Here is a 13,253-nt window from a genome sequence, read left to right as displayed (position 1 = left end):
AGAGTGTTGTGCATTGCTCTCGAAAATGCAGTAAACTTGCTGTTCATATTTGTGATGCTTCCATTATGCACCCTATCTAAGTAGCATTTCCAGTACAGGGTGATATGGGGATTTTATCACCAAACACAAGTGTTTCCTAACAAGCTACCACGATTCCCGCAAGAAGGTCTATTTACCGTTTTGACTAGTTGTCTCCCGACGACAAGCAGAGCACACCAGTCGAAATGTTTGAGAAGACCTTAGTTCAGTGTGGGAGCCACTCTTAGCGATTTAGATAAAAGATTATGTGGTGTCTCCATGAACCCATTCTAGTCCCATTTCTCTACCTTGTGAAACCACCAAGGATCCTGAGTTACATGTAGTTTGTGGGATAAATCATGCATTCTGGGTTTTGCTAAAAGTGAATTGTAATAATATGAACTCGCATTCTTGTTTCAGTGCTAGTCTGAATTTTTGAAAATCAATTAAAGTTCCCTTGTTATGTCTCGTGCTCTACTCCCCCTCTCTCCCCCCTAAAAAAAACCCACTACTTTCACATCGGTATAAAGTGGTTTGTGAAATCTTTTTGCAACGCACACACCTTGTTTGTTGGTGCTACATGTTTTGTGAGCTTAAACTCGTACTTGCACCTTTTTTCTAACATTCGAGAAGGTGCGTCGTTTTGACCAAATTTTTCCACTGATTTGTCTGTTTTCAGGTGTGACAAACTACGATGAGTACTCCCTTTGCCGCGACGTGCTGGACGATGAGAAGAAAGACGGCACCATCAACCGGTCAACCCTCAAGAAAGTAGGTTCAAATTAGCAGTGGGGGTAAATCGGAGATTTCTAAATCCAGCCATCTTAATTTTTTTCAAACCGAATAACGGTTAGCCAGTTTCACTGGAAGTCCCCATTCAGCTAACAGTCATGCCAGACAAAAAGTGATGAGGCAAGTGCTGCATGGAATGCCCTCCACAATGATTGGGAATAGTTTGCAGGATACAATGACAACTGGGCCTATACAAAAACACTCCAGAGCTGTAAAGTTGAAAATGGATGGGAACTCTTTGATCAGTCAAATGGACAGGCTATTCATATATTAGGGAGGTTTTGCAAGCGAACAGATACGCTTACACTTACGTTTAGCTATCCGTATCCGTTTTTTACTTACGTGTAGCGAGCGAGATATGCGTGTCGTCTGCACGTTTAGCGGATAGTGAGTGGCGTATGACGTCATAACTGATGACATATCCGTCGCACTAAACGTATCCGTTTGCATGCGAAACCTCTCTATTACCAAGAAGACCACTAGCAAGTGAATGTAGTTACAAATTCGCTCTTTTCACACTCCGCCATGGGCATGCAGAGCCTCGATCCGGCAACTGTACACAATGAAAATAGCCGGTTCAGTGATCTGAACCCCGACACGGGAATCACTGAACCGGCTATATGTATTGTGTAAAGTTGCCAGATCGAGGCTCTGCATGCACATGGCAGAAGTGTGAAAAGAGCGAATCAGAGACCGTGGAGCAATTTGGGGGATGTTCCAGTTTTTTTTTTTTTCGCCTGTGCCACCAAAAACGGAGATCTTACTTTTTTTAAAGGTTGGTTTCAAATGTCCGGTTTCCAAAATCAAAACCGAACGGTGGGATTCAGACCGAATTTTAAAAGTGCGGATTTACATCCCACCACTACTTCAAAGTCTAACCCTGTGTCTCTTTGTGCCTGTTGTATTTCCTTACTCCAATCCTGTAGAACTCCCTTGCAGTTCCACAGAGGTTATCAAAAGAAGATTGTCAAGTTGTGTTGGCAAATAAAGCTGGTAATCAGCTGAAACATTTCTGCCAGCATTTGCTTCCACAATTGAGGGGGAGGGGGAGGTGGGAGACCAATGATAGGTCCATTACTTAAACATCCAAGCAGATACGTTTGATGTAAGCAAACGTTTGATTTATTGAAGTGCTTGAAGTACATGTGATAACTAACAAGTCTTGCAAGGGTTTGCTTGAATTCATTTGGTCTGTTACTTTCAGGAGAAAGGCTCTTCATCTATACTCCGAGATGAGAAAAAGATGGAAACGCTGAAAAGGAAGCTGCACACGGATGATGAATGTAAGCTAAAAGAAAGATCAGCAAATATGGGAAAGACAGACGTTCACGGCATTTTTAAAGCAAGTTTTTTTCTATGAGAATTTCATTCTGCTATTGGTCCTGGAAAGAATTATAGGAAAGAAAAATTCCATTCCTCTGTTTATTCAAATAAACCCAAAGATTTGAATATTCAAAGATTTGAATATTCAAAGTTTGAATATTCAAAGTTTGAATATTCAAAGTTTGAATATTCAATCATCAACCGAATATAGCTTTATACCAGGTCCCAACCGAGTGATTTTTCTCACTTTCACTCGGGGGTAACACAATGAGTATACAGTGTTGATACGTCGGTAAAGGGCAAAACCTAATATTGAATTGAGCTTTTTGCCGGTTTGAATATTCAAAGAAAAGAAATAATTAAAATATACACATGCACACACGACTGTGATGCTATTTTAATCGTAAAGTTGCAGGGCTTTGTTGTGAGATGCCACTTTTTTTTGTCGACGATGGTTTGTTGTTCCCATCCTTTTAGCAGGTTATACAACCCTTGACACTTCAACCGTCCATAATATCGATCACTGCACACAAAATTTTAACCGGCGGGCTTTGCTTGCAGCTTTTGTCCCTGTTACATCTGACATCTATAGTGAAATCTTGATAAGTCAAATCTCAAGGGAACAGGTTCAAACTTTTACTTAGCAGAGTTTTAGTTAAACAAGGTTGTATATCATTGCTATACTACTGAAGGCAATGGATTCTTTGTTTGACTAAACAGTTGTTTTGAGTTATTAAAGTTTGACTTATCGAGATTTCACTGTATAATTATATAATTCTGATGCACTCCTTAATGCATTCGTCCTCCAAGAATCATTACGAATAGCGAACTACCTACCCAACAAATACAAAGTCGTTTTAAGTCATTCTTACTGATACTTGACTGGCAGATTTAAGTACCAAGGTAACAGGGACAGGAAAAATGTCACACTTTAGACCCTAATCTATAGAATGAACCACTTATGAAGAATATTGCCCAGAAATTTTGTATAAAACTGATAGCATTGGCTCCTATCGTGTCTGTTCCCTAGTGAACTGGCTGGATCACACAAGGACTCTGAGGGAACAGGGCGTGGAGGAGTTTGAAATGCTCGTCTTCCGACGAAAATACTTCTACTCCGACCAGAATGTGGACAAGAGGGATCCCGTACAACTCAACTTGCTCTATGTGCAGGTAAGTCTAGTTCTGTTTGAATAGATTCTATGTACATGTACAGTACAACGTCGCTATAACAAACACGATGGGATCCACACAAGAATGTTCGTTATAGTGGTCATTTGTTGCGGCAATTTTCAGCCGCCGACATGACACCCAAAGTTTTCAAGATTGTGTCTGTACACATGTACAGGTTTGTATTTTCCTGTCAATTTAATGGGAAATGCTAGCACGACTCAACAAAATGGGCTTTCATTAAATTTCATGAACTGACTCAAAAGAATGAAGGAAAATTCAAGCCACGTAAATAAACAGTCGTGTAACAAAAATGACCAACACATTTGGTATCGCGCGGTTTCAACATGCATGGACAGCCCACTACATGTGCTCGCACAAGCTGCAGCCTTTCCAAAAACCATGGTCCTTTATCATTGTACATAAAATTTGGGAGCCAAAGGTTGATGTTCATTGTAGCCAAATGTTCGGTATAGAAGTGTTCATTATAGCAACGTTCTTACCGTTGTGCCAGTTTTATACCTATTGTATGATAAAGAATTTAGTGTAGTTTCAGTTCATTTCGTTGTTTCATTTATTTTTATTCTAGGGGAAAAAATTAAAGTTCACATATTCTATTTATAAAAGATTCAAATATTGTATATATTGTGTAGACTACATGCTCTACAAGACTTCCATTGGATTGCCATTCTGAATCCATTGAGTATAATGTGGTGTGCTCTGGGACTAGTTTTACTAAGGCTTGCCTTGTCAGGGTTTTTATTGGGGTTTTTTTGGACCTAGATTTGTTAAGTGCTGACAGGTAATATACAACATTTGCGAACATTAAAAAACAAAACTACCAAATTATAATGAAATACCTTACTTGACTATAAGTGAATAATAGTCTCAAGCATCCTGTGAAATCATGGCACCTGGTGTGCTGTCATTTTCAAGAAAAGTGGAATTTTTGTATCAAGTTCCAACGATGGTCGGCCAATGTGGAAAAAAACCCTGACTTTTTTCGTATATTGCCCCCAATTTGACCTGACAATTCCCGGACCTCTGTAAATTGTTCCGTTTAGTCTGAAGTAGGGTGCGGGAACCAGACTACAAAAGCAGCATTTTTTTCTTGTTTTTTTTTCAGCATCTATGAACACAAAACTTTAAACAGGTCAGTGTAACGATATTTGCTATAAAATACTAAACCCCGAGTCCATCTATTTCTGAAAATTGTTTTGTAGCAGAAATTGAAGCTCTGTCACTATTTGATTTCTTTTATTTTCCAGTCTCGAGATGCCATCATCAACGGCACCCACCCTTGCTCCTATGAGGAGGCTCTCCATCTCGCTGGCACCCAGATGCAGATTCACTACGGCGACCATGACCCCAACAGACACAAGCTTGGCTTCCTTGAGTAAGCTCAGACCAATACCGTCTTGCTAGAATTTCTCCAAAGCTTACTGATCAGTCTCATGGAGCCAATTTCATGGGAGTTATCAAACCTCTGAAGGTTGCTTAGCACAGAAAATATGTGCTTAACAGGAACGGGTCACCAGCCAAAATGTCATCTGCTGATCATTGCAATTTGGTTGGTTCTCCGCTAATTTTTGCTAAGCACAGACATTTCCAAAGCAAAGTATTTTTTTCAGGCCGCATATTTTCACAGGGTATTTGACGCCATTTCCTATCTTCATTTTGTCATTAAATCGGTAGGTACTCTTCCGGGTGATTGAAAATGATCATATGTGGCTTTGTTAAGCTCGGGTTGGATTCTGGGAGTTGTTGGTAAAATTGACTCATAGGCACTGCTCTGACTATAACAGGCCAAAAAAAAATAGTTCTGCTTCCGGTTTCCCTACCTACCTTTTCTGACAGCCCCCAGCTTAATTTTTTTATGGGAAAAATGGGAAAAAAAACACCCAAAATCATCAATTACTACCTTTTACATGTATCTTGACTACATGCAGATGCCAAAAAAAAATGCCAAAAAACCTCCAAAAAATCCCTACCTACCTACCCTATTTTTAAATGCCATGTAATCGGAAGCAGAACTATTTTTTTTTTGGCCTAACTCCCACTTGCACCAAAATTCCTCAACAATCATAACATTGTCGAGAGAAATTTGATAATCTAAAATGTTTTTCAACTGGACTCAGAACAGGGTATTAAGACGCAAAAGCACTTTTAAGTTAATTTTTTAATCACCAAATGATGAACAAAAAGGTGTGCTTCCCTTCACAAAGGTTTTGTAATTATCTGTAAAGATGCTTTTGGAACAAATAAATCCTCTAAAAATGGAACCAGGTATTCAGGTACCCATTGAAGCCCTGTTGTATTTTACACCATCGACTTGTATTCAAACCCAGTGAATATACTGTGCAGTGACAGTTTTGATGCTTGTGTTTTCTCTCCACAGGCTGAAAGACTTCCTCCCTAGAGAGTATGTGAAACTCAAAGGGGCAGAAAAGAGGATCTTTGGTGTAAGTCGTGCACTTTTCTAGTATAAGTAACAAATTCATCAAACTGGAATCCTGCATATTGTTCCGGAAGCTGTGAAGATTTCCAAGGATTTATCCAAGTAAAAAAGTAAAGTCTGTCACAAGCCAATATGGCCCGTCAGGCCAGCATTTATCTCCGGTTTCAGTGGCATGTATCGACTGAGAATATTTCTGTTCCCCCTGGATGGGATGCTAGTCCATCGCAGGTTACTTCCTTGCTCATGCGGGTATCCATTTATACTCTGGGGTGGAGAGAGGCAAGTGGGGGTGATGTAGCTTGCCCAAGGACACAACATGGCCAGCAGCTGGATTCGAACCTGACCCTCTGATCATGAGTCACGAACCCCTGACCCTGGGATCATGAGTCACAAACCCTAACCAACAGGCCACACTTCCCCTATTTGTCCTGATCCCCCCTTTTGACTTATGAAAGCCGTAGAAATCCTTAAAAACAAAAGAGTCATTCCATTCAAAATGACATTTATAAGATGCGAATCATGTAAGCATAGATTTGTTAATGAAAGGTTTTGTCTCCTGTGACCAAAGTAAAAAGTGCCGATATTTTCTGTACAGGAACACGCTAAGCTGATTGGCGTTAGCGAGCTAGACTCCAAGGTGCGCTACACCCAGCTCTGCCGCTCCCTCAAGACGTACGGCATCACCTTCTTCCTTGTCAAGGTAAGTCAAAGAAAAACAGTTTGGTTGATGGGACATCGGCTTGTTTCCGAGTTTCATTGAAAAATTGTTGACTTTTTGATGTGGAGAATGTTTTTTTAAAACACAGCAGTGTTATAGTCGAGACCTTTTTCGAGACCTCACGCAAATGTTTATAAGAATTATAATAAAATGTCAGACTGGAGTCAAGTCTAATGTGAATGAGGAAAGACTCTCAGTGCCTTGTCTTTGAACACAGGTAACAGTTGGATTGTTTTAATCCTAACCTTCCCTTATCCTCCAAAAATTTCTTTGCAAAATGAAGGATTTTGCAGGATTGAGGCTATTTTGCAAAAACTTGTGTCTGATTTTGGAGGGTGCACTGTGTTGAGGTCTTGGGCCGGATCTTGTTTTGTTTATGCTCAGCCATGCATAAATTTAGGCCTACATTATACTTGAAATTCTCCGCACTGCTCCAGAATGTCACTAGCTGTGCCTCAACATATTGACAGTGATCGCTGGAAGATTTTGCAAGATTGAGGCAGAGGTCACCCCTCCAAGGACCATATTCAAGAAATAACTAGGCTAGAAATAATGGATGGTTTTGGAGGATTGCGGCAATATGCAGTATGATGATTTTACAGGATTGAGGTTGCATCCTAGCAAAAATGCCAAGAGGGTTAGGGTTAAATAAATTATATGCAAAGTATAAATAATTCATTAAGTTTCACAAGAGTGTATTGTCCTATTGCTTCTGGATTGAGTAAAAGCATACTTTACAGAATTGGTACCGTTATAAGGATTTGTACATTTCATTTCAAATTTGAAATCTCAATCTTCACCTTTTAGTTCTACACTTTTGTTCTCACACAGGAAAAAATGAAGGGTAAGAATAAGTTGGTCCCGCGGTTGATGGGCGTCACTAAGGAGAGCGTGCTGCGCGTGGATGAGAAGACCAAAGAGGTACGTAAGGCCTAAAACAAAGATAATCCTTAAAGCCAGAGTCCATCATTTGCAGCTATCCAAAAAGTAACTGGTGTAATTATTGTTGAAAAACATACTTGGTTGAAAGATAGTAAGGGGACTAAACTCCCTGTGAAATTATTCTTTCTGGTAAGTTGTCGATTTGAAGAAATCAATGAAAGAAGGCCTTTCCAACGCTGCGTCTTAAGAAGCACCGTTGGAAAATGGTGCTGGCACCAGATTTCATAGGAGTCAAAATTTCATGTGACACTGGAAAAGTTTTTAAGACCAGCTAGCCATGTCTTTATCAACCGTTTAAAACCGGCCACGTGACCGGCTCTCGTTTTTAAACTGTCTTAGGTATTTATGAATGGATTTTCAACATGCTTCAACTCTTGTAAGACTTTAGAAGATTTTAAATGCTGGCCTCCTGTGGCTGTTACAGACTTTCAGTTCTCGCTGCTTCTAGCTGCTCTGGTCAATAAAGAGTTCCACGTAAATTCAACTTTGAACTACCTTTTCTCTTGTGCATTTGTCTTATTTTCTCCTCCAATTTTTCCCCTTTTCTTCTTCAGATCATGAAAACCTGGCTGTTGACCACAGTCCGTCGCTGGGCTGCATCCCCCAACAGTTTCACCCTGGACTTCGGCGACTACTCGGAGTCCTACTACTCTGTGCAGACCAAAGAAGGCGAAGCCATCGGTGCCCTGATTGCAGGCTACATCGACATCATCCTCAAAAAGGTCAGTAGCATTAGTTCACCACTTGACCTTGAATGCAAGGCTTTCTTTGTCTTCCGCCAAGAAGGCTTCTGTAAGCTGAAGTAAGCTCAGCTGTGGGGAAATGGATTTTATATGTAGTACCTTTAAACTGAGGTCTAAGCTGCCGTGTTAAGGCGAGTTGTTTACAATGCGCACATCACAACGGGTGCGGTTGTTGCCCTCCACTAAACAGGAACTAGTGCTGGATCGGCCCATGTTTGTAAACCTTATTTGATGTATAATTCATCTCTCGGTGATTACCCTTTGTGAAGTGAGTTAAGACAATATTTTTTTGTAATGAGACTTATTTGAAATCAAGGGCTAATGCAGATTTAGTCAGATGGAAATGGCCCATGGATATATAGGTTGATGAGTAATTTTTTGTTCCTGGTCCGTCTTTCTGTCATTAGTTGTCGGTCTGTTGATAGCTCTTCGTTCCGTTGCTCATTTTTGGTTGTTTCTGTCTGCCCATAATGGTCTTGTTAATTGTCTGTATACTTGTCACCTTCTCAAATTGTTTTTGTCTTTTTTATCATTCATTACAAACTTAACTTTAGGTCTCTCATATGCCATTTTTTCCCTTAAGATGTATCTTTTGCTTGATTAGTTTTGTTCTTAGGTTTTAATGCTAATGTGCTTGTATTAATATTAATTTATTATTATTAAAATTACTGTAACAATATGTAATTTTTTTAGGTTTTTCATATTTTTATTTTTTTTTATTTTTTCAATGATTGTTAAGTGCCTTGAACATCATTTTAAAGGATTTGGCACTATATAAGATTATTATTATTATTATTATTGTACGGCCTCTTTCAGCGTTGCTAGAGTCGTGTGAGGGCAAGGGCTCTCACTAGCTCAGAGCATGACATTCCGCCGTAACTAATAATCACAGCCAGGGTCCTATTTACTGAACGGCTCAAGCCTAGTGTTGGAATTTCTTTTTAAGCAAGAGAACTGAATGTGCATCAATCCCTTTTCGTTTCTGCAGAGGAACACACATGAGGATGGGCACTAAAATGTCCATCTCATACTTTTTTAACATTAACAGATTCCATTTAAATAATTAAGTAATTTATGTAGCTGTAGCTGTCATCTATGTTGTCAGGAATTCCTGAAGTTATAACACACGTAGAAACATTTGCAATTACCCAGAAACGTACCTATAGATTTAACGAGAAAATCCTTGCTCAAAGTGAAGATAGGACCGGTACCAAATACCATGTGAAATTTTTCCGCCTGTAATGGTATTATTTGGAAGAAAACGATCGTTGAAGTGGTTTTAGGAAAATGTGCCCACAAGCATAGGTTTTTTCCGTGCGTTAGCAACGGAATCCAGTTATGAGACCCCAAAAATTGTGCATACGTTTTCTTTGTTTTCTGAAAATGTAAAGTATCCACTGAGCTGAAACTTCAACAAGTTAGTTGTTATACAGCCTTCGAAAGATTTGAGCAAACTTCTTAAGAAGGAAAAAAACCGCAATTGATCTAATGTACCTGTAATAAACGCTTGAGCCTGTGACTTCTGTTACACTCTCCAAGTGCTTGAGCTGTCCAGCCCTATTTTGGCACTTTACCAATCTCACATGAGGCAGTCGTCTGAGTTAAAAGGTATATTTTGTTAAGGTACCATCTTAAATGCAACTTGGCTATTGGTTTTTCTCTTTTTGTTATCAGCAAAAAGGCAAAGATCGTATGGGTCTGGAAGGGGAGGAGGAATCCACCCTTCTTGAGGACAGCGTGTCGCCGGCCAAGGCAACCTTCATGCAGCATCAGACCAACAGGCCAGGCCATGCGTCGGAGGGCTCAGTGGCCCTGCCGGCAGTCATGAGAGCTGGTGGCTCGGGTAAGGCTAAGCAAAATTTCGGAAAAAATTTACAACCTGACGCCACTTTTTTCTTCATATATCATCTCAATGAAGGTCAGTCATTGCAAAAATGATGACCCACATGAATCTTCCAATTTGGTTAGGAACTAAAAAAAAATTCTTGACTCTCCATACACTTTGTACACAACCGCTGAAGTGGCGTCGGGTTGCAACATTTTTTGCAAAAATTTCCTCGGATCAACTAATTTCTTCGTTTTTAACTTACAAATGTATTACGTTAAACATTGAAAAACATTGTAGATAGTCTTGTAAACATTTATGGAATGCCCCATTCCATAAATTTCGGGTTCCAAAAGTGTGATTTTCTTTGTGTCCAAGCTACCCTGAATTGTGTAATTAGCCATTCAAATATCATTAAAATTGACTCCACACTATTTTTGTATTTGTTTGACGGGTACTTTGCTTTACATAATCATGCGTGGAGATAGAAGGCATTAAAAGAATGTTTCCTGAATTACAAAATTTTATGCATATCAGATGTACAGGGACACAAAAAATTAGACCCCAAATTTATGGAATGACCCAAAACTTGAAAGTACATGATGTTAGAAATTGACCAACACTGTAGGAAGTCTTGAATGGCTTGGAGAATTGAAAGACCAGGCATGCACATTTCCTCAGATCTGCTGATATCCTCGTTTTATAACTCTGTGTGAATCAAAGGACTGTGGAAAATCTTGTAAAGCTTGAAATTTGAAGGACAGGCGTTCCACTTTTCCTTGTTTTCTACTTCCCATTTCATGTCACTAAAGCATATGTTGCCACCATTGTAAGGTTCTAAAGCTTTGAATTAAAAAAAAAAAATTATGACCTCAAAGTTGCATGCCTCTCATACGTTCCGTCAAAAGAACTAAGAAAATACACATTTTAGACTTCTTATGATTGACTCAAGTCTTGTTCTGTTGTCTTTGTAGCTGGCACGTACACTACAGGAGAGATGCAGCCCCCACAGCATGCTGTCACTAAAGGCCAAGCCAACATGGCCCACACCGCACCCATGGTAAGTGCAACAGTCACCTCCGTCCATTAATTTGATGTGTATACTTTCTCTCTACTACAACCTGTCCATTACTGCAGCGTCAGAGAATGTTTCGTAAAAGTACAAAACATAAATTTGTGGGTCCTACCACAAAGTGACGTATTGTGTGCACTTAAAGCGAATGAATGAGCGCCCTCCAATGCAATCCGATTCAAGTCTTCGCATGTGTCACTTGGAAGCTCTTTTTTTTTCCCAGCTGAATGTATTAACAGGCATGCAACTTTCCCTTGGATCAGCTGATTTCCTCGTTTTTCACTTCACACTTATGCCATGAAAAACTGAAAAACACTGTACAAAGTCTTGCAAATATTGGAGTTTCCTCTTTTTTTTGTTAATTCGAAGTTGCATGCCAGTTTATAATAAATTACATTTTTTTCATTTGTGCATTGTTCTAACTTATATGTAGATTCAACTCGCCTTTTAGTTATTGTTAGTAATTCTGTATTCTTCTCCCTACCTTCAGCCCAATCAAGCCCGCCAGCCCGGAATGACCACAGCCCAGCAGGCTCTACAAGGCAACGTGGAGAGAGGCTTCACTGCTGTGGATGCCGCCCAGAACGACCTGATGACCAAGGCCGAGCTACCCCCACTGGGAACTGATCCTGTAAGTAACAAAAGATACGGGCCAAAGTAGGCCTCGACACTGACCCACACTTAGGGGTGTCATAGACTCCGTGCACAAGCAACCCCCTCAACGGTTATAAAGGGAGAGTTTGGGGAGCCCACTGGGACGTTCGGACGCATTGCTGATGATGCCCAAAGCTCATGCAAAGAAACCATGGGTTTGTGATCATGCAGAATAGAATTAGTTCTGCGTACTTCGTGCCATGTGCTTGTAAGCCAGTTATCTGTACGCAAAGTCTTCCTCCCACTGAAATGTTCGAAAGTGCTCACAAAGAAGACGGTCAGAGCACTCTGACCGGAACGTCGAATTTATACCTCTGGTTCTTTTCAGAACCACTCTCTTAGTTGAGAAATTATTCGCACATGGTGTTTCCGCAAACCTTTCATTATTTAGTATCTCCACCATACAAAGCCTCAAATCTTACTTGCTCACAAAGAGCAATCTTCTGTTCATGCACGAAGTCCTTAACCCTATCCCTCCAGGGTATTTGGCTAGAAACCCTGCCAAACGGAGCAACATGCAACACCTGCCTAGTGTAGCAAGATCAATCAGGTCAAAAGTCTCGAGGCCTAAATGCCTCACCGAACGCAGCAGGATACAACTAGGGCATTGTTCAATGGGACTTGCTCTCATAGTGTCAGAAGTGGCTGTTTACGCACTGGTGTTGGTAGCTGAATGCATCAAAGTGCACCAGACTTTTCCACCTGATGCACTGTGTTGCGTCTGGCAGGGTTAGGGTTAAATTAATTAATGATTAATTTTATCAGCAGCAGTTACCTTGAGAATGCTGTAATGCTCCCTCTCATATGAAAATCTGTCAGTAAGAAGTTAGAATTTGTGGACAACAAATCTTGTAATTGTGGGTCAAACCTTCGGAAAGTGTACTCCAGGAATGAAAGTTTGAAACAAATTATCGGTTGCACCAGAAAACAAAACCCAACCGGCATAGATAGCACGTGAACAAATCAGCACACCTGCGCATATGTGTCAAACATTAGGCATAACTGTTGCAAATTTTGAGGTGTATTGTGTTTTGATTTCAGTATAGACCTTTTATCATGATGCCACCATTTCAGTCATGTTCCCTGTATCCAATATTAAACAGTACTGAATGATAACTTTTTTTGTGCTAAAAGGAACCAGACTATTTTTCCTTCCAGCCTCGCTTTGGTTGCGTTGATTTGAATGGGAAAAAATCATGATGGCCGCAACATGACAATGGTCTATTGTGGTACATATCAGATCACGAAGATGCGGTCTTATGACACCCCTCATCAGGCTGCAACTGCTGCCATTTCAATCTAAAATCCTAATTATGAAATTGATGCCATATTATCAGGAAACCAGACCACGATGGCTTCCTTAAATTAAGTCCCAATACCATCACATGAAAATTGTAAGGTTGTTTGAAAATCTCGAAGGTAGCCATAAATGAGTAGTACTGAAGACCCAAGAAATTGAAGAATGTTTTTCATTTCTATATTTTTCATATTCTAAGTTTTTTTTGCATATTATTGTATCCGATGAAGGTTTCACGCTA

At 40.0% G+C, this 13,253-nt stretch overlaps 1 protein-coding gene across 13 annotated transcripts in view; it reads left to right on the top strand.

Moving 5' to 3' along the window:
• Positions 1–13,253, top strand: part of LOC119720635 (talin-1-like) — a 114,241-nt gene that overhangs the window by 25,865 nt on the left and 75,123 nt on the right. For all 13 annotated transcript variants that reach the window (XM_038190389.1, XM_038190401.1, XM_038190400.1 and 10 more), the window contains exons 6-16: positions 698–789; positions 2,015–2,093; positions 3,164–3,306; positions 4,572–4,699; positions 5,702–5,765; positions 6,357–6,461; positions 7,311–7,400; positions 7,976–8,143; positions 9,839–10,007; positions 10,964–11,049; positions 11,552–11,692. In XM_038190389.1, coding sequence (XP_038046317.1) covers positions 698–789; positions 2,015–2,093; positions 3,164–3,306; positions 4,572–4,699; positions 5,702–5,765; positions 6,357–6,461; positions 7,311–7,400; positions 7,976–8,143; positions 9,839–10,007; positions 10,964–11,049; positions 11,552–11,692 — 1,265 coding nt within the window. The remainder of the gene's footprint in view (positions 1–697; positions 790–2,014; positions 2,094–3,163; positions 3,307–4,571; positions 4,700–5,701; positions 5,766–6,356; positions 6,462–7,310; positions 7,401–7,975; positions 8,144–9,838; positions 10,008–10,963; positions 11,050–11,551; positions 11,693–13,253) is intronic.

Source organism: Patiria miniata, unplaced genomic scaffold (assembly GCF_015706575.1).
Source record: "Patiria miniata isolate m_02_andy unplaced genomic scaffold, ASM1570657v1 HiC_scaffold_9, whole genome shotgun sequence".
Lineage (NCBI taxonomy): Eukaryota > Metazoa > Echinodermata > Asteroidea > Valvatida > Asterinidae > Patiria > Patiria miniata.
This window is presented reverse-complemented; position numbering and strand designations above follow the sequence as displayed.